Genomic DNA, 21,799 nt, shown 5'->3' on the forward strand with positions numbered 1-21,799 from the left:
GGGGTGAAATGTGAAGAGAGGGTGACAAGGTGGACAGAGGGACAACAGAGTCACTTTAGGACATATCAGATGGCAACTCTAAGAGAACATCCAAAGTCTAGATGTCCTTCTTTGGATGTTCTGTATAAGAGGAATCATGGTGATTTGTAGATTTGGTCACAGAAGAAAATAAACCCAATGCTTAGCATTTCATTACCCTTTGCAACATTAATCATTTTTATTTTCAACACACACAATTTGCATCATTGGCCATATTTTAGCATAATAAAAACAGTAAGATTTAAAAATATTCCCTAAAAGTATTTAGCATCTTAATGGTGTCTAAGGTAAAATATAAGTTGAACAAACTTTTTGAAACATGTTCCTGCCCTGTTTGTGTGAGAGTTATGTGCATAACTTTTTAAAAATTATTTTGTGACATGTTGACGTTACTTAGTGAGATAGCTAAGTGTATTATTATTCATAATCTGTCTATACTGTTGTGACTGAGTACCAAGTAAAACCTCAGTAAATTACTTTTTTAGGATCCTTGAATATTTACCAAGAGCTACTAAAATTTTCTTTGCTGACCTCGTGTTTCAGAAACTTAGAGCCAGAGACTCATCTTTGTGACAATGGGCCGGAGTTGATTCTTTGTGTTCATTAGTTGATTGGTAGAGGAAGATGAGAACATAGAGACTAGAATTGGAAAAAATAGCTGACCTTTGGCCTATGCGCATAACATAACATGATAGATACAGATGGATGGTTCCATAAGGACAGTGACAAGGACAGCCAAGCTGGGAAAACCAGGAGAGTTTACCTGTGGCTCTCATGATTGGCTTATGTCCTGGAGAGGCATAGTCACAATGGAATCAGTCAGGCTGATTCTGATGTCATCTGTGACCAGGCCCCTGTGAGGTGGACATTGTCAGCAATGGCACAAAGGTTGTAGAGGGAGAAGTTGTTTTGTTTGGGGATCAGAAGGAGCCCCAACATAAAGTATGTAATAGAAGATAGTTTTTGGTGCTGGATTCAGTCTGGGTCTCACCCGACAGAGTGACAGGTAGAAGAGAGATGCCAAGGTGTAGTGTGGAGGTAACCACCACTGAAGGTTTTCAACTTTTGTTAACTTCTTACTACCTCAGTTAACATGAAGCAATCTTTCTATTTCTCAAGAGATTACCTGAATTTCAGTTCACTGTATCTCAGATCGGAGTGCTGGCCCAGACTGGTCAGTGCAGGGATATCTGAATGGCCAGGGAGATGAGCTGCAGTTCATGAGATGGGAACAGCCTGGCTCGTGTCCCATGTCCGATTCCAGTGTCCACCGTACATGTCCCAAAGAGAACTAATGAAGAGATTGGGAGGAAGAGAGTTGAGCATAGGGAGGAAATATTAGCTGAAATTTCTATAATTTTCATTTCATATATGGACCCCAAATCTCAGTGAAACATGGTTGAATTGTGACTAACCCCAGTTCTAAATGGACAGATTCTACGTTACCTAAACCATTGAGACAAGCCCTTTCTTTTTTTTTTTTAATACATTTTTATTTTAATGGGGTGACATCAATTAATCAGGGTACATACATTCAAAGAAAATATTTCCAGGTTATCTTGTCATTTAGTTCTGTTGCATACCCATTACCCGAAAAGAGATCATCCTCTCCATCCAGTTCTCTCTGTACCCTTCCCCCTCCCCCTCTCCCTCCTTCCCTCCCCCCACCCCCCATAGCCACCACACTCCTGTCCATGCCTCCTAGTCTCGCTTTTATGTCCCCCCAATGTATGGAATCCTGCAGTTCCTGTTTTTTTCTGATTCGCTTATTTCACCCCCACAATGCTACCAAGAGTCCACCATTCCGCTATAAGTGATCCGATGTCACCATTTCTCCTAGCTGAATAATATACCATGGTGTATATATGCCCCATCTTCTTCATCCAGTCCTCTATTTTTTTTACAGTGATTAAAAGCCTTTAAGCAAACTCTTGGCCCATACAGCAAGAATCCCTAAAAGAGTAGTGTCCTTAACATGTTCCCCAAGTCCAAGATGGCCCCATCACCATGCCAAATCCCTGAAAAATGCAACCCAACCACAGTTCAGTCTGTTAGGAGCTGTCACAGGGAGCAGGAGTCCAGGAAAGTTCCCCACAGGAAAAGTCCGCATGGCACTGGAATTGTTGTCACCATTCTATACTTTGCAGCTCATGTCCAAGTCCCAATGACCGCTGCTTCTAGCTGGTAATGATTCAGGTAGACTGGAAAAAGCCATTTGCAGCATGCATGGATATGGAGCTTCTGTTCTCCTCTGCCTGGAGAGATGAGACCAGGTTGCTTTTCCCTGGAGCTCTGTGACTGTGGCCTGGTAAAGAGAACCTTGGGATACACTAAGCTGGGTGGCAAAGGTAAATTCATAATACAAGTTGGCAAAAGGAGGAAAGAGAGCTCTAAATTAGGAGTAGGTCCCAGCCTGAAATATGAGTGGGGCATTGAGGTAGGAGGGATAAAGGAAACACTATATATTAAGCAAAGCAGCAGAAAATAGGACTATCAACACCCACAACAGAGATCTTTGAGGGAAGAATCAAAAACCTGACTATTCAGGCAAAATATAGTTAAGTGGCCCTTGTGCGAATGAGATCAGTTTACCTGCTTCTTGGAAGAAATACCCTAAGCTCGTCCACAGTATCGTAGATGGGGCCCACGGCCCTGGGCACCTTCAGCCTTCAGTGGCAAACCCCAGCTTTCTGCGCAAGGTTAGGTCATAGGTGGCTGGAGCAGGGCTGGAAGAGACTGAACCCTCCCTTAGAGGAGCGAGGGGGAAGCCCACCTTCCAGTGTCCCTGTTTCCTCACAGCAGAGGCGTGTAAGCCTGGCAGGCTTTAGCTCAATGACCTTCCTTTCCACTATTGAAGCAGAACCCAGATGGCATCCTATGAGACCCCTTTGGGGTGTTGGAGCCTTTAAGGGTGTATCCTAAAAGCTGGTAGTTCCCCTGATCTCTATTGGGCTTTTTCTGCCTCTAGGTATCTTAAAAGCCATTCTCATAAGATCTCTCTGAGGGGTTTGAGGATCCCCATCTGCCTATATAAATCCTTTCCATATATCTGGAGCTATTTGGAAAAAAGACAGAACAGTGTTATTAGCTGGATCTAATAAAGAAGGTAGTAGTTTGCAGGCGAAAAAGATTTGGTGTCTCCTGTTCAAAAGAAATGTAAATTTTTTTTTTTTTAAGTAAAAAGCATGATATGGTAGACCCGTCGGAGTCATTGGCCTGGTGTGCAGGATTCCCGGGTTCGATTCCTGGCCAGAGCACACAGGAGAAGCGCCCATCTACCTCTCCACTCCTCCCCCTCTCCTTCCTCTTCGTCTCTCTCCTCCCGCCCACAGCCAAGGCTCCACTGGAGCAAATCCACCCTGGGCACTAAGGATGGCCCCATGTCCTCTGCCCCAGTCACTAGAATGGCTCCGGTCCTAACAGAGCAACACCCCAGATGGGCAGAGCATTCCCCCCAGTAGGCATGCCAGGTGGATCCCAGTCAGGTGCATGCAGGAGTCTGTCTGACTGCCTCCCCATCCCCATCCTCAGAAATATACAAAAAAATAAATAAATAAAAGAAAAAATACTCAAAAAAAAAAGGGGGGGGGCATTCCCTTGTGCTTAAGCTCCAGGGAGCATGGAGTGAGCTTGAGTATGTCCTATGAAACATGGAGCTCTATGTTGACATATAAGTCTTTGAAGAAGGAGGGACTGCTGAAATAGTTTATCAGCATTGAGACAAGCCCTTTCTTTATCACAAGGATGTTGACAGGGGGATGGTGTGAGTAACTGGGTCCAGTCACCTTGAAAGCTGAATTTCTGATTAATGGTCAGGGAGAGACCGTCTTTCCATCCCTGGGGTTTATTGTATATATTCGATGCCTGTGACTGCAGAAACATTTTGTGCCCATGTAGGAAACCAGCCAGTAGAAAGAATATTTCTGCTTGTTTGTGCCCACTCATCCCCAGACAACATCATCTCCAACAGTGTGCTGAACATTCCTGCCATGTCCACATAGCACCCAGAGTCCCTAGACCTATTTCCAGCATGTGGTAGGTGTTGAGCAAATGGGGTAGATGCACATCATCTGGAAAGTCAACTGTCCTGGATTCTGAGCCCCTGGTTCTGCCCTCACCCCTTGATATAAATGTAACCGTGTCATCTCAATATCATGTGGTAAAGCCCAGCCACAACGTGACTGTCTTTGGAGAGAACACATTGTAATTAGGGTAAACAAGGCCATATGGAGGGAGTGCCCAAATAAAGTAGGGCTAGTTTAACATAAGAAGAGGCAGAGAAATTTGCAGGGAGCACACACAGAGAAAGGCCATGTGAAGACTCAGCCACAGTGCAGCCCTCTGTCAGCCAAGGTGAGAGGTCTCAGGAGAAACAAAACCCACCAACACCTTGATCTTGGAATTCCAGCTTTCAGACCTGTGAGAAAATTTGTTTCCGTTGGATAAGCTGCCCAGTCTTTTCCTTATGTCACAGTGGCCCTGCGCTAATGTGTTCTCATGGACCCAGGTCATCTCCCCCTGGCAACCACGGATTTCTGCTGAGTTTGAAAAAGTCAGACTATGCATTGCCACCAAGGACAGGCTTGAGAGCAGAATCTGAGACTATGAGGGCACGTTCTGGGGACAAAGTCTCCTGCAGTGGCTCTCAAACATCAGTATTTGTCCAAAGCGAAAAGGAAGAAGCTGTATTGGCAGAATATGGGTCTCTCACGGAGGCGTCAATGCAGGGAGAAAACAGGATTGTGTCTCACTTCCCCACTGGCCTGGAGCACGGTGCCAGCTCTGAGAGTGTCATCACAGGACTGCGCTGACAATAAGTCTTGTCCTCAAGCTGAAGCCCAGTGATGGTCAGGGAGCTGGAACTGCCAGATGGGAGCCAGAAAATCAGCTGAGGTCTCCTGAAGGCAAACTGCTATCTTAAAAGAAGGAAGCAGCTCCTGTCAGAGGAGTGGGGACTGCCCAAGGGGACCTGTTGTGGGAGACAGCAGGTTGTGTCTCACTTCCCCACAGGCCTGCAGCACTGTGCAAGCACTGAGACTCCTGTCATAGGACTGGCAGTAATAATCGGCCTCGTCCTCAGCCTGGAGCCCAGTGATGGTCAGCGTGGCTGAGCTGCCAGACTTGGAGCCAGAGAATCTCTCGGGGACCCCCGGGTCACGAGAGCTACCACCATAGATAAGGAGTTTGGGGGCTGTTCCTGGGAGCTGTTGGAACCATTGCACAGGGTAACTATCCCCAACGTTGGAACTACTCTCAGTGCAGGAGATGGTGACCCACTGTCCTGGGGCCCCAGACACTGAGGGCGGCTGAGTCAGCACAGCCTGGACCCAGGATCCTGGAAGAGGGAGAGACACAGAGATGATGATTCTGGGTCAGGAGGCAAGAGGACAAAGCAGACCCCATCTCTCTTCCCAAGGTCCCTTCCCTTGTCCCCTTATCCAGTCACCTGTGAGGTGAGCAATGAGGGTGAGCAGGAGAGGGGACCTGGCCATGGTGGGGAATCATCCCTGAGTCCTGTCTCTGTGACCCCACAGCTGAAGCAGAGCTTCCCCCACATCTCTCCCTGCCCCTCTTCATGCTCTGCAAGGGGGAGGGGCCACTCATGCAAATGAGACCCATCCCAGATTTTTTATTCCTCACTGAATTGGGGTCACATTCCTGTGCCTGAGGATGTTAGAGAGTGGATTGTGGTAGGGCTCTGTATTGCCCAGGGGGTGACAAGGTGACAGCTGTGAGCCCTGAGCAGAGAGCCTCAGGCAATGCCAAGTAACAGGTCCCAGCACTGATTCCCCCCAGACCTTCAGGAAAGGTCCTTGTGCGCCCCCTGGTGCCCAGGCCTAGGTACAACATGGTGTAAAGTGGTGAGGAAGGTCCTTCAGAGACAGTTCCTGCCTCCCACAACTATGTTGTTGTAGCTGTCTACTTACCTCAAATTGGGCAGAGGTGACATGCCAAGAGAACCCCAGGAAGTCAACCCTAATGTGTTCGAACAGCTATAACTCCCCTTGAGCAGGATCATTTCCTGAAGGTAAACTTCTCATGATGGGTGTCTCTTGACCTGGTGGGGCTGCCCCTGCAATAATGAGAAGAGTGGCCACTGCCGCACCTTGTCCCCCAGGGATTCAGACAGTGTCCCCGTTCAGGACAGAGCAGAGCACAGAAGTGATGAGTCATGTTTACACTATCAACACAGTTCCCTGACCTTCAAGTCATCATGTCGAGGTTGGTGCTTCTGCTATACTTCCAACTGTTGTGAACTTGATGCCCTCAGCCCTGTCACTGGCTGTGCTGTCCCGCTGTCCTATGTCCTGAGGCTGCTGCAACAAAGTACCACACACTGAGTGACTTAGAGCAAGAGGCGGAGAGCCAAGAGAGCCTGCAAGACAGCCTGCTGGTGTAAAAAAGGTTAATAATGTAAAAACAGTACACACACCATACACACAATACTGTGTAAGTGTAAGGTGCTTTGTGTGTAATCATTACACAGTACACAAAGCAGCTTACACTTACACAAAGCACCATACATTTACACAGTGTGAACTACATTGGTCTTATACTATAAGAGACCACTATAAGATATAGTTCACACTGTTCCTCAATGTATAATTATCTCCCATATCTCCCACTATTTTCCCATATTCTGAATGAGGAAACTGCTGAAATCAGCGGTTTCCGGCATTGAATCTGCCTCCTATTGATTTCATTGGGAGTGCGGAGGATTTTGTGGAAGAGAGCTCCCAAGAATCTCTGGTTACCACACAATCCACTGCAGCCTCCTTTTGATTTCAATAAGAGGTGGAGAAATGACAGTTTCCGACACATTTCTTCCTCTCCTATTCAAGTCAATGGGAGGCCGCAGCAGATTTCGCTCAAATATAGAGCATGTTGCTTAATTTTTTCACGCTAGAACTTTTCCTAGAGCAGAAAAATTCCAAAGGTGGAATCCGCCACCCCCAATAGACTGAAAGAGACCTCACACTGAGGAATCTGCTGTGCGGATTCTGCAGTGTAAAAGATCTGCCTCATATAGAAGTCTGGCTCAATGTCATGTTCCTCAAAGAAGGCAGATAATGTAGGAAACATGTAAATTTTATTTTTATCCAATTTATTTTTCCAAAGCTGAAGTTTCATTTGAAGATTTAATTGAGGCACGTTGCATTTGGTCCTTGCAGTGATAAATTTAAGTCATTCAAGATGACAAAGATGTCCACCAAGTAAGCTATTTTCTGCAGCTCAGTTTTATCGCTAAAAAGTGCTTCGAATTGCGGTCTTGCTTTCTGATTAAAAAATATTTTCAGTTCATCACGAAGCTCAAAGACACATTTTAAAACTTTTCCTCTTGACAACCATCTGACTTCAGTGTGAAATAACAGAGCATTGTTTGGCGCATCTAGCTCGTTGCACAGTTGCGAAAACAGCCGACTGTTTAAGGCGCTCGACTTCTGTGAAAGAACATTTGCACATGCTTGCAGACGAAATTTCATCATACTCTCCTAATCTACCTGACACCCCATTTGCACTTGCCAGAAGTCCATTCACAGTGAAAGTTGAAGATGTTCCGGAGACAGCGCAAGAAGAGTTCATTGACCTAATTAACAATGATGCAGCGAGAACAGATTTCTCTACGATGCCACTGACAAAATTCTGGATTAAGTGTTTACAGTTATATCCTATTCTGAGACTGTGCTGAGCCTTCTTCTTCCTTTTCCAACAACATATCTTTGCAAAACAGGGTTTTCCAGCTTGCTGGTAATCAAGTCTAAATACCGAAGTAGCCTTGTTGTGGAAATGATCTTCGCTGTGCCCTTGCAAAGACTGCCCTAAGAATTTCTGAATTGGTAAGCAAGAAGCAACTACAACCATCTTACTGAATTTGGCAGCATACTGTTGTAAAATATTGCACTGTGGTTTACTGTTATATTATTGCTGTAATATTTAAATGCTATGCCATGGTGAAATGCTATTTATTGGAATTAGTAATAAATATTTCTCAATATATAATTAAATATTGTTTTTGTGATTAATCACTATATTTATATTATGTTTGATTTGTAGCAATGAGAATACATAATGCATATCAGGTATTTACATTCCAAATCATAACTGTAGCAAAATTACAGTTATGAAGTAGCCACCAAAATTATTTTTTGGTTTGGGGTCACCAAAACATGAGGAACTGTATTGTGGGGTCACGGCATTAGAAAGGTTGAGAACCACTGATCTAAAAGATCTTCAGGGAGCAAATGATTTTGATTTACTTTCATCCTAGTTTTTCTATAACATTTAAAAATATGTAAACAGTCCAAGTTCTTTTAAAAAGCAATTTTCACAGTGTGAAATGAACCTAAAAATTAAAGAAAACATAATATTAGTGACCAATAATGTTAAATTTTGATTTGGATGTTCTAAATAAAATATTAACTAAAACGTTCCAATGCCAGATTAATTTGATGTACAATTATAACGTGTCACTTAAAGTAGTACAACATAATAATAATACATGATTAAGCCTGACCAGGTGGTGGCGTATTGGATAGAGCTTCGTCCTGGGATGCTGAGGACCCAGGTAGCAGGCTTGAGCATGAGATGATAGACTTGAGCCCAAAGGTAACCGGCTTGAAGGCCAAGGTCGCTGGCTGAGCAAGTGGTCAGCGGCTTGTCTAGAGCTGCCCACCCTTCCCTGCCCCCATCCAGGCACATATAAGAAAGCATTCAATGAACAACTAAGGTGCCACAACTATGAGTTGAAGTTTCTCATGTTTCTTCTTGTCTGACCTTGTCTGCTTTCTCTCTCTCTCTCTCACTATAAAAAAAAGGTAAAACAAAATAAAGAAATTATAATTAGATAATATTTTCTCACACAATTTCATCCTTAGAAGAGCAAATGAGAAATGTTATGGTGAAGGTTGACATTTTCACCAAAATCAGGAAGAGGCAAGGTGACCTTTACCTTTATTATTATTCAAAATTACTCTGCAAGTGCCAAACAATTCAACAAACAAGTGAAAACAGTAGTTGGGACTCAGCATTGATGGGAAGGAAGCAGTCAAAGTTCTTAAAGGTCCAAATGTACGATGTGGCCTTAGACTCTGGTGCTGGTGCAGAGGTGACAGCAGAGACCCCCCAGTGAGTGACCAGCTACTCGCTGTGACTAGTCCTGGTCACAGTCAGGGACAATGGAGCAATGGGCACAGTAAGAGGAGCAGAGAAGCCTGACCTGTGGTGGCGCAGTGGATAAAGTGTCGACCTGGAAATGCTGAGGTCGCTGGTTCGAAACCCTGGGCTTGCCTGGTCAAGGCACATATGGGAGTTGATGCTTCCAGCTCCTCCCCCCTTCTCTCTCTCTGTCTCTCTCTCCCTCTCTGTCTCTCTCCTCTCTAAAAACAAATAAATAAAGTAAAAAAAAATCTTAAAAAAAAAAAAAAAAGAGGAGCAGAGAAAAGGGCTCGGCCCACGTGCCCGAGGGGAAGGAGCACCGTGTACGTCGGAGCATCACCCCGGTCTGAAGTAACAACCTGACTCCCATTAAGGCTGCATCCTATGTAACTTCAGCATGACATTTATGGGGCTTCTGTCTAAGTCTAGAATAACCCCCATGGCAAAGGCTTCCAGGGCAGAAAGGGGTGACTTTCTGCCCATGTGACCAACATGCTGAGACTGAAGGTTGTGAGTCTGGTGTCATAACACCTGCTCCTTGTGGAACTGAGAATCCAGGTCCTTTGTGAGTTCAGGGTCTCCTTTCTGTAAACCTGACAAAGGCTAACTTTGTAAGCACTGAGAGAGAAGGACTCCATGACATGATGATGACACCTCAGAGCCCTGTCTCCTGGGGCTCCATGGGGGGATTCAGCCCACAACTGAGTCTTACCTTCTGAGTAGATTTTCCTGAAGCTGACTTCCTCCTGGAAATGCATTCAGCTCCTCCATGTCTATAAGCTCCAACCTGTCCCAGATTTGGCCAAAGACTTAAAATTGAAAAAGAGGGAGCTGACCCAAATTAGAAGTGCTGAGGCATGGGAGCCAGACCCAGGAGCTCATAGAGAAATGGGGAAAGGGGTCTGAGAAAGGGAGGGGGTCACACTTGAAGGAAGACACAGTTTGCCCAACTTCTCCAGAAGGTGATGGGTGGCTGACCAGCTGTCTGGCCCAGCACCCACACTCTGACACACTGTATGACTCCCCCTGCTGGTCACAGGGCTCACATCCTCCAGCCACTCTGATGTCCAGAAACACACCATACAGAATGATCTTTTTACAGCAGTCTTTATTGGTGTTACTCTCACTAGAGTGAGATGAGAAAAGACCTTTCTAAGTCACCGTGGGAACAGAGATATGCTCACATTTGGATATTTATCTCCATGGAAAACCATATTTTTCAAAATGTTGATCTTTGTCCACTGTACCCATACAGCTCCAACACTGTCTGCTGTGCCAGGCACTGAGCATATAGGTAACAGGACAGGTAACAGGTGCAACAGGAACACATAGGTGCCATTTTCCCTGGCGCATGTGGGGGTGCGCATGCGGGAGGTGGGTCCAAAAGACCTGATCAAAGCTGAGCCGTGTCAGTCGGGATTTGTGGGATGTCAGGTGATCCCCCTGGCAGAGTGGGGAAGAACCCTGAGTCAGAGCAGGTGACCTGGCCAGAAAGAGGGAGGCTGCTTGCTGGTGACCCTGGGGAACAACCACTGGCAGTCAGAGAGGCGGATCTTCTGAGCATGTTTGTTCAGCACCTGTTAATGGAACTGAAAAAATCTGAGAAAATAAATATCCCCCTCTGTAAATCTTGAAATCCATTTTTGTTACTTTTTAAAGTATGTGAACGTTTGTTAACATAACCACAGAAGTAGTCACCATTATGTTGCCTAAATAAATTTGCCAATTGTACAAGTATATTTTGGGAGTTGTTGTTGTTGTGTTCACTTAAATTATCCTTAATAGTACTGAATTATACACACTGTTGTCAGTGGGAACCCAACCTGCATCCTTTCCTGGGACGGTTACATGGTGCTCTTTGAGGACCCCACATGCAGGGTAAGGATGGACCCGCTGTCCTGGAGAACCATGTTATCAGAGAGGCTGCTGTCCATGCTGAGCTGTGAGCCTCAGCATCAGGCTGGAGCCCAGCGATGGTCAAGGAGAGCAAGCTGCTGTCCCAGAATGAATAAAATGATCAGCCTCAGGAGCAGCCTGGAGTCCAGAGATGGTGGATGGGACAGAGCTGCTGACGGAGAGCAGAGACTCACTCTTGGGCCCTGAGACTGAAACCCATCCCAGCAGAGCAGGTGCTCAGGGCATTCCCTGGCTGCCCTGTAACAGGACCCCAGCCACGCTCATGTCACTGCTGGTTCCTGCTGATGGAGAGTCTGCCTCTTGGAGATTGCTTTTTAAATTTTTTTTATTTATTGATTTTAGCAAGAGAAGGAGGGAAGACAGAATTAGACATAATGTCAATCTGTCCTGTTTGTGCCCTGACTGGGGGTTGAACTGACCACCTCTGTGCTTCGGGACAACGCTCCTGTCAACCAGGCTGTCCCACCAGGGCCTGTTAGAGATTTTAACACTGAGAATAGTGGGTCAGCACAGGCTGAGCCTTAACTTCTGGAGTACAGAACACCTGAGAAATGCAGAGTCCAGAACAGTATGCACTTAGAGCGGGGTGTGTGTGTGTGTGTGTGTGTGTGTGTGTGTGTGTGTGTGTGTGTGAGTGTGTGTGTGTGTGTGTGTGCGTGAGAGAGAGAGAGAGAGAGAGAGAGAGAGAGAGAGAGAGAGAGAGAGACTTTGCCCCATGGACCTTCAGGGAGCCATTTCCTCAGCATGAGGACGGGTGGCCTCCTGTTTCCCTTATACTCGCTCTATCCCCTGAGGGTGGTTCTCTATGCAAATCCATTCCTGGGACTGGTCCTCTGTAAGACTCTGGCAGAAGGGATGAACATGTGTAACTGTGCAGTCTCCCCTCAGTGAGGTGTCTCCATAGAAGTTTCTCAGTATAAGAGGCTCAGAAATAAGGTGTGATTGCTTGAGGGTTTTTATCTCACTTCCTCGTCATCTGAGACACTGTGAGTAACTTCCGCTGCTCCCACTGCCAAGATCTGCAGCACAATAATATAGTTTGCCTCATCCTCAGGCTGGAGCCCAGAGATGAGCAGGAGCCCCGCATTGGCCAAGGTGTCTTTGGATCCAGAGAAGCGGCTGGGGACCCCGGAGCCCTGGTGCTTAATTGAGTTTGAGTAGAACCACAGGAGATACTGGGGAGGGCTCCCTGGCTTCTGCTGGTACCAGGCTATAACATATTCATCAAGGTTGAAGCCACTGCTCAGGGTGCTGATGCTCCAGGAGACACAGAGAGGGAGGGCAGCTGAGTCAGCACAGGCTGGGACACAGAACCTGCAAACACAGACACATGTCAATGTTGAGATAGAGACCACAGTGAAGTTTTTCATTAGACTAAACATAAAGGGAATGAAGTTGAAAAATGAGACCTGGTTCCTGAGTTCTGACCCCACCTGCGCAGTGAGAGAGGAGCATGAGGAGGAGAGGGGTCCAGGCCATGGTGCTCACAGCCCTGAGCCCACAGTGGGGCTGGGCTGCCCCAGGCCTCCTTTTCTTCTCCCCCCTCTGCCAGAGGAGGGGCTGTCCATGCAAATGTGTGTCCCTCAGTGACAGCCAGCCCCTCCCTGAGTGCTGGTCTGAGCTCAGCTCACACCTCACACTGAGGAGGATGGAGGTTGGCCTTATTGCTTAGGAGAGTCCTGGGAGAAAGCACCTGCTGAGGCAGAAAAAAAAAAAAAAAAGAAAGGTGCCTCCTCATAATACTTCACCAGGACAGAAATCCATCACATGGCAGCTGAGTCTCCATCAGTGATCACAGGGTCCAGACTTGAGGGCCACAGTTATTTACATATTTATATTTTAGTGAATGATCCTCACTGAGCAATTGTGTCAAGACCACAGGGCAATCCAGCAGTGCCCACTTGTTCAAACATGTAAGGATGGAAAATTTATAAAAATTAATAGATAATCTCTATTAAAAATAAATAATATACACACTTTCCTGAAACATATTAAATTTGCTCTAGTAGAAATATAGTAAAAAACAAAACAATTCTTTTTGTGTGTGACAGAGACAGAGAGATGGAAAGAGGGACAGACAAAGACAGACAGAGAGGAAAGGAGAGAGATGAGAAGCATCAACTCTTGTTGTGGCATCTTAGTTATTCATTAATTGCTTTCTCATATGTGCCTTGATCGAGGGGCTACAGCAGATCCAGTGTCCCCTTGTTCAAGCCAATAAACTTGGGCTTCAAAACAGCAATCTTTGGGCTCAAGACAGCAACCATGGAGTCATGTATATGGTCCCATGCTCAAGCCAGAGACTTCACGCTCAAGCTGGATGAGCCCGCACGCAAGCTGGTGACCTCGGGGTTTCAAACCGGGCCCTCTGCGTCCCAGTCTGGCTCTCTATCCATTGCCCCACAGCCTGATCAGGCAACAAAAGAATTTTTAGTAGAAAAATTTTAAATGTAATGAAATTATTCCACTGAATGCCATAAGATACATATATTTTCACAGGGAATCTCAACCAAACCTTCAAAGATTAGATGGTTCCAATTATATTCTTCATATTTTTCCATAACACTCAAACATATGTAGGCTGTCATAGTTTTCGGTTATAATATTAATAAACACATCTTACACATAAATTAGGCAAAAAGAGAAATTTCATTTTAATACCATTAAATATTAATACAAATGTATAAAATAAAATTAAAAAGCCCATTAACATAAATAATTCTATACACTTTTATGAAGTATGATTTATTCTGATGATACAAATTTTGTTTAACCCTTAGAGTAAACCCTGATTTTCATCCTGACAATCAGGTGAGAAGTTTGTCTTTTTTTCAAAAACTAAAATTATTTCCAGTTCCAGTTTTTTTTAACTTAAAATCATGTTTGATAATCAATTTATGGAGAAAAAAAACATACATTTGCTTTTTTAAAATGCTGCCTTACACAATTTTAAAATAAATCGATTGTACTCTGGATGGTCAGGAGGCACAATGATGTACATGAACTTTTGTGCTACTCAAAGGGTTAATAATAGAAAATATTTCAATATAAAACAAATACATCAATAAATATGATTATAGTGTCTTGATTGATGCCAGTAAGGCCCTTTGCAAATATTTAACACCAACTCCTTAAAAGCTATATAAAAATACAAGTGGCCTTGGCTGGTTGGCTCAGTGGTAGAGAGTCGGCCTGGCGTGTGGGAGTCCCAGGTTCGATTCCCGGCCAGGGCACACAGGAGAGGCGCCCATCTGCTTCTCCACCCCTCCCCCTCTCCTTCCTCTCTGTCTCTCTCTTCTCCTCCCGCAGCCAAGGCTCCATTGGAGCAAAAGATGGCCCAGGCGCTGGGGATGGCTCCTTGGCCTCTGCCTCAGGCGTTAGAATGGCTCTAGTCGTGACAGAGCGATGCCCCGATGGGCAGAGCATCACCCCTGGTGGGCGTGCCGGGTGGATCCCGGTCGGGCACATGCGGGAGTCTGTCTGACTGCCTCCCCGTTTCCAGCTTCAGAAAAATACAAAAAAAAAAAAAAAAAAATACCAGCATATGTATTTATAATATGGTAAAAAACACTGACACACATGTGTATAACTTAGCAATAAATGTATATCTTAGTTAATGAAATGGGGAAGGGGCATTTCCACAAAAATCAGCAACAGGCAAAGGTGACCTTTATCTCCATCATTATTCACAGCATTCTGCAAGTACTCCTGCCCTCCATGCCCGGGGTCCTCACAGACCAGAAGGAGAAGGAGGAGGAGATGGACCCGGGGCAGAGGCACCTGGCTCTTGATCAACATGGGTCCTGGTGGGACAGCTCACCCACTGAGCACACTGATAGCCAAGCTCCCGGGTGGCCCTGAGGGAGCTGCCAGATGATCGGAGCAATCTCAGGATTGTCACACACTGTCCCACTCTGCCATCAGACCCTAACCCCACCTCTCCTCTCTGACACACCAGGCCCTACAATAAAAGAGCACTGGTGTCCTGATCCTCTTTCCTGAAGCCCCTTGTGATGTCACAAAAGGCCCAGAACAGCTGGGATTGTAGAAAAAGGGGGTGTGGGGCAAAGGGTGCCCCTCTCACTATTAAGGGGCCTCAGAGACCTTGTCTTTCCGGTTGATCAACAAAACACACACAGACACTTATTACATCATTCATTTCACCTCCAAAAAGGAAGACTATTTTCTCCTCAGTGTTTCACAGTCCAGATGCCCCAGTTTAAATCACTTCCTTTCCCAACACTCTCATATCTAATAGCTGGAAACCCAGGCAAGACCTGAGGCTGCTGTGTTCGATCAAGTGCAGTCTCTAAGTTTTTTCCCTGACATGGGTGGGATCAGCCTCTTCTGTCCCACTGCTGTCTGTCTGTCTGGGCCCACACTGTGCCCTGTCACAGGAGACCCGTCATGTGTGGTCATGACCGGGCAGTGCAGGTGCCATTAGGAATGTCTAGATGGGGACAGAGAAGGGAACAGTCTTGAATAAACAGACAAATGAAAGGGCATTAGATCACCTGGTGCTGGTGACAGAGGTGACAACAATCACAGAGGGATCAGTGTCTGCTCAGGGGTCTCAAAGGGGGTTTATGTGTCGTTTCCTCCTGAGCACACAGCACTGTGTGCATTGAGTTTCATCATCTGTGGGAATGTTGTCATGACTCCATCCTCAGGCCTCCCCCTTGCTCATATACTGAGTGATTTGTGCAATTATAGGTTATGATTATAAATGAGACTGGCTTCTAACCTTCAAACCTGATACTGGCCCTGTTGGGTAGGGATCCTTTGATTTGCTAGAAGGAGAAAATGAGTTTAGGATGCATGAGCTCATTTTAGTAAATACTTTTCAACACATGTAAACAAAGACTTTGATACTGTGGATGGCAGAGCCAGCAGCATCTGACCCGGCCCCTGGAAGCGGGTTAGACGGAGGCAGACATCCTGGGTGATGAGCACCGGTGCCAGATGATGGCGCTGAGGAGTGCGAACGCCCGCTCCTTCCATTCCGTCTCTTTCCTGTGAAGGAGACTCTGTACAGGGAGAGACAAGGTAAGAGGAAATCTTGACCTTGTTCATGAATCCCCAGAACTCTGTGTGCTGAGGCCTAACTGTTGGCATTAAGAAAATTCCTGCTTCGGGGTCTCCTATCCTGTGCCCACAGAGCACTATGGCTCGTGTTTGCCAGCAAATACAGTTTGGTTGTTGTAAAGTTTGGGTTCAGGGTGCTTTTAAAACGAGATCCCCCTTTAAAGCTAAAATTCCCTTCACCCCATTTCTTAGCCAGACTCAAAGCAGCACCTTTTCCTCCTCTACTGTGAGGTTGCAGTGAATTGGCTTGCTATTCTTCTGCTTAATGGCCTCCTGGCCTTCACTTTGAAATGTAACAAAAAAGTTTTATCTTTACAAAACTCAGGGAAAACTTATACTGAGAAGGGACCTGACAATTAGAGGAGTTTAAATCACAATATAAGCCTAGCGTCAGGCCCAGAGGAGCTGTCTTCAGATAGCAGTAGGGGATCAGCCCGCCCCCATTCCCAGGGCAGTACAGAACAGTGGGAGCAGTGGGGACTGGCTTACTTGAACCCTGGGCAAGGCAGGCCGGCCGGGACCTGTTGAACTAACACAGGCCTTCTTTAAACAATTGAGACGGAGATAAACATTTTGTAGAAACGGTGGCGCCTCTCCAATCCACACAGGAAAAGATATTATGTTGTACCTATAGAGGCAGTGACATCAGCCACTTTTCCCAAGACCCCTGAATAAACTATAAATACCCAGTTCGAACCCTCCCCTGGCTGATACAGCTTGTCTGTCTCGGCTGCCTGCACCAGGCTTTTTAAATAAATTTTCTTTTGGAATACACCAGCCTTGTGTTTTCAGTTCAGCTCTCCCGGTGCCCACCCATAAACCCAGGAAGGAGTTCAGCCTGTCAGCTATCTCATACGGGATAAGGTGGTCTGCTGGAGTTCTCTCCGGTTCTGACCTAGTTGGGGGTTTATACCGACCTGCCAGTTGCCAGGAGAAGCTGAAAGGAGGCTTTCCCTTTCCCCAGTGAACCGGCCCTCCTACAGCTTCAACCTAACAGCTGTATTGTTTTCTACCTATTTTGAGCTGTTCATCAGGCCTGGACAACTGAATCCATGAGGGGAGGGGGTTGAGATATGAGGTAAGTGTGTGAGTCAGAGCTGACTCCTCATGTGCCTTTCTTGAATCTACAAGTACAGGAAAGTCACACCTGAGTGAGGACACTGCTTGCCCAAGTGTGCAAGAGCCAGTAGAGAACTTTCCTCGCCTGCCTCATCCAGAAACCTGAGCCTCAGGCGCAGTCCACCAGCGCCCCCTGCTGGTCTCAGAACGCACTTCCTGCAACCCATTTCACAGCACCCAGCTCTCCAGGAAGGGCTCAGGTTTTGCAGTTGGATCTTTCCAATGTCACTACCCAGGACAGTAGAATCAATAGGTCCCTTCAGTGTAGTTTGGAATTGAGACATTAATTTTATAGGTTGCAAATGATCTCCAGACAGCAAAATGAAAGCAATGTTACCAGATATTACAGGATTGTTTATATTTGAGATTGCTTCTATCTTGCCTCTGAATTCATTACTGGTATGTGACCAATTTGTAACAAGATCCTGGATTAAAGTTCTGTGGAGAAGAAACCTGTTGGTTCCTACCTGGTGATTACTGGGTGAGCATTGCTGGTGGATTGATTTGGGTGCTGGGGTTGTTGTAGGGGCTCCCATCAACCTCCCTAACCTCACTGCACACATCTTGGCTACTTATCTATGTCTTTGCCATGAGAATATGATGTTATTGGAGAAAAAAAAGTCATTTGTTGTTAATTATTTCCATGTGTTCTCATTTACCCTTGAACTCATCCTGGAAATCCATATATACAGGATGGGGATGGGGGCAAAAATAAGTTAAGAGCTGCAATACAGAAAAATAATATAATAATTAATAAATAATAAAAACATAATAAATAATATCACAGGTGTAAACTCAGTGTTACTTTTGCACACACTTGAATGTATAATATATATATATATGATAAATTTTAGATTTTTATTGTCTAGTTTGTAATTTTCCTCAACATTACTCTAAAAGAATACCTCATTTCTTTTCAAAGATCCTCAGGGCCTACTGTACTTTAATCAGCTTTAGCCCTGATAAAGTTCATTTTCAGTGTTTAGTAATTTTAACGGGGTTGGATTTATGAATTCTAGGTTAAAAAAATAGGTATCTGTTCATTGTCACACCAAACAAAGAACCACAGAAGGAAAGATATGACCGATCATGTGGTTACAGTGGAGGAAGTGAGCAGGTGACAGGCCTGAAAGCCATGACCTCACAGGGAGGGTCTCTCAGAACCTGAAGATCAGGGTCCTCAGAGGGTGACACCCGGGAAATAGAGAAAGCAGCTTCCCTAAGCAGAGGTGGATTAAGGTTGGTTGAGGTCCTGGGTGCAGGAGAAAATATTGGGTCCTTTAGAAAAAGAGACAGGGATAATGAAAATGCATGTTAACCTCATTTTTAAATAAATAAAAAATACTATGTACTATTAATGTTAAAATTGCACATATATTGAATAAAACCAAACTTGGTGTCATTAGAAAAAAGTGTAAAGTTAGGGTATTGAGGGGTCCTTCGAAATTCAGGGCCCAGGGTGTGTGTCCAGTGTACCCGCCATTAAATCCACTTCTGTGCCTAAGTGGTGAGGGTGCAGGGGATGGGCATCAAGCCCAGGCCGGGAGCAGGGCCATGCAGGGAGGCAGGAGAGGGCTCCCGAGTCTCCCAGGGCACAGATGCCAGACTTGTGCATTTCTTGTCACCTGCCCAGCAGCTCTGAGGGATATTTTGTATCTCAGTGCAAAGGGACTCAGCTTGAATTGGAAGGCCAGTAATAAAAGTAAATATTTTATTGATCGTTAAAGACAGACCGAGGCAAGACCATGAGGCCGCCTGGTTTAATAGCCCAGGTGACAGCACAATCTGTCTTGTGACTAAGGGGTGTTGGTCCCAACCAAGGACAGAGAAAGAGTGGGTCATGGAGAGAAGAGGGCTGTGATTAGTCCAGTTTCCCTGGGCACAGGTGTTCCTTGTGCATGGGGTTGTACTTATCTAAGTGACAGTGATAGTCAGCCTCCTCATCAGGCTGGAGGTCAAAGGAGGTCAGAGAGGCCATGTGCACAACCAGGAGCCAGACAGGAGGGCTGGACCCCTGACTGTCAGGCACCTGACCTAGGTCACATGGTAGGATGGATGTGCTGGCTGGGTGCTCACTGTGTTTGCTGCTCCATGCTCAGGAGAAGGTGACCTCAGATCCTGGTTCATCAAGGGCTTCACAGGGGGAGTGACAGACACTGGGAGTCCCTGCTCCTGTTGTCCCACAGCCCACCATCACCCCGGATTGTTGGAAAGCTCCAGTGGGGTGAGAGGACAGGACACAGTCAGTGCCTCGGGGCTCAGGAAACTCCCTCTCAGGAGTTCCATGGCCCTGAGTGCTGTCAGCTCTAAGAGCATCTCATCCATGGACCCACCTCACCCCCTTCCCTGGAGCGGGCTCCGCATTGTCCCACCAATGGTGGAGCATTCTCACCCTATCAAGACACTCAAAAAGATTTCTTGGCTCACAAATTTCTCTCTTGGTAACCCCTCTCTCCTGATTGAACACAGGCTCAGGAACCCCGTAGAAGCTGCACCCAGCTCTGAGCTGGAAGTCCTCCTGGGCCACAGTCTCCACCGGGGACCCCACATCGAGGTGCCCATCCATGGTACTCAGAGCTGTTCCTCCGCCTGTGCACAGGAGCCTGGGAGGGAGGGAAGGTCACTGCTCTGACCTCTCACAGGAGGAGTCCTGGATGTAGAGGACGGTCCACCTGCGGGAATGGTCCCCGAGCTCTGAAAAACAAAAAAATATATTTTCTAATTTCAAGAGAAGAGCAGCAGTCCCATAAGCTCTGCCTTATTACACAGGGCTAACAGGCAAAATTTCAGTTACATAATAAGTAACACATTTTTTATTTTGCTTTTCTATTCCTGACACTTAAGAAACATGGAATAAAAAGTTTATAGTAGAAATTCTAAACCAGAAATTACTTCCAAATATACTTTGCACATAGAAGTTACTTTAAAATGTTCATTTGTTGTGAATTAAGACTGTGGTAATTGAGGTTTTTGTCCCACTTCCCCTTGGGTGTGTGTCACTGTGGGGGCGTTATTGTGTCCGATGTGACAATAATAGTCTGCCTCGTCCTCAGGCTGCAGCCCAGAGATGAGCAGGAGCCCCGCATTGGCCGAGGCATCTTTGGATCCAGAGAAGCGGCTGGGGACCCCGGGGCCCTGGTGCTTATCTGAGTCTGACTTGAACCTCAGGAGAAACCGGGGAGGGCTCCCTGGCTCCTGCTGGTACCAGTGTATGAGTTTTCCACCAACATCAATGTCACTTCTCAGAGTGCAGGAGACTCTGGCTGTTGATCCCGGAGATGCAGAGAGGGAGGGCAGCTGAGTCAGCACAGGCTGGGACAGGGAACCTGCAAACACAGACACTTGTCAGTAATGGTACGGGGATCAGGGAATATTTCTCATGAGATTCAGCATGAAGGGAATAAACTTGGTCCTCAAGGCCAGTCCCCACCTGTGCAGTGATAGAGGAGCACGAGGAGGAGAGGAGTCCAGGCCATGGTGCTCACAGCCCTGAGCCCACAGTGGGGCTGGGCTGTCCCAGGCCTCCTTTTCTTCTCCCCCCTCTGCCAGAGGAGGGGCTGTCCATGCAAATGTGTGTCCCTCTGTAACCGCCAGCCCCTCCCTGAGCCCTGGTGCTGAGCTCAGCTCACACCCCAAACTGAGGCGGAAGAAATCTGGCTTCACCCCTTGGAAGGGCCCCATGAAAAAGAATTGCTGAGACCACATGGAGGTGGTCTCTAGGCACTCTAGAAAGTCAGAGTGAGAACAGCTGCTGAGTCCCCATCAGGAAGCACAGGCCCAGCCCTCAGACCCAGGATCATTTGAGTGAATGGTTCTTACCAGCTGTGGTGGGAATTCAGGACAGTCCCACAGCGCCTCCTGCTGGTCATAGGGCATACACTACCTCCTTGGGCCCTAAGGCCTGGGAACCCTGCTGGTTAATGCAGCTCACCAGGTCACTGTCTCTATTCACAACCCCATGGTCTGACTCCTAAAAACACACAACCATATGCTTTAGCTATTCCACCTCTGGGTATTAATTGGAACCTAAGAAAAATAGTAACTCAAAAGATACATGCACCCCCATGCTCATGGCAGCATTACTTACAACAGACAAGACAGAGAAACAACCTTAACGCTTATCAAAAATTAAACACATACAGTATATGAATATACATGAATATTATGAATTTCTAAAAATAAACCTTTTAGACAATGAGCTAAGTGAATTAGTCTGACAGAGAATGAGAAACACCATATGATCTCACTGATAAGTGGAATTAAACCATAACCAGGAGATCATTTGCTCTATTCCCTAGTTTTGTGTAAATTTTTAAACTTTTCTTTACTATAAATTTTAATTTCTAAATTATATAACTAGTAAGTTACAAAATTTGAATTAACTTCATTAACACAGAGAATTCTCAGACCTCATGAATTGAAATTATATAGTAGTGAGAAGAGCAATAACAGTAATATACTCGCTATTGAGTTAGCATCAATT

General features: G+C 46.0%; 2 gene segments (V, D, J or C); both read right to left on the bottom strand.

The window, feature by feature from the left end:
• Positions 1 to 4,979: 4,979 nt before the first annotated feature.
• Positions 4,980 to 5,531, bottom strand: LOC136393966 (immunoglobulin lambda variable 1-40-like). The segment is given in 2 exon segments: positions 4,980 to 5,374; positions 5,486 to 5,531. Coding segments are annotated over 2 exon segments (441 nt in total).
• A 14,731-nt stretch (positions 5,532 to 20,262) lies between these two features.
• On the bottom strand, positions 20,263 to 20,792 carry LOC136391869 (probable non-functional immunoglobulin lambda variable 5-48). The segment is given in 2 exon segments: positions 20,263 to 20,642; positions 20,747 to 20,792. Coding segments are annotated over 2 exon segments (426 nt in total).
• Between the last annotated feature and the right edge of the window lie 1,007 nt (positions 20,793 to 21,799).

Source organism: Saccopteryx leptura, chromosome 2, assembly GCF_036850995.1.
Source record: "Saccopteryx leptura isolate mSacLep1 chromosome 2, mSacLep1_pri_phased_curated, whole genome shotgun sequence".
In the NCBI taxonomy this organism is placed as follows: Eukaryota; Metazoa; Chordata; class Mammalia; order Chiroptera; family Emballonuridae; genus Saccopteryx; species Saccopteryx leptura.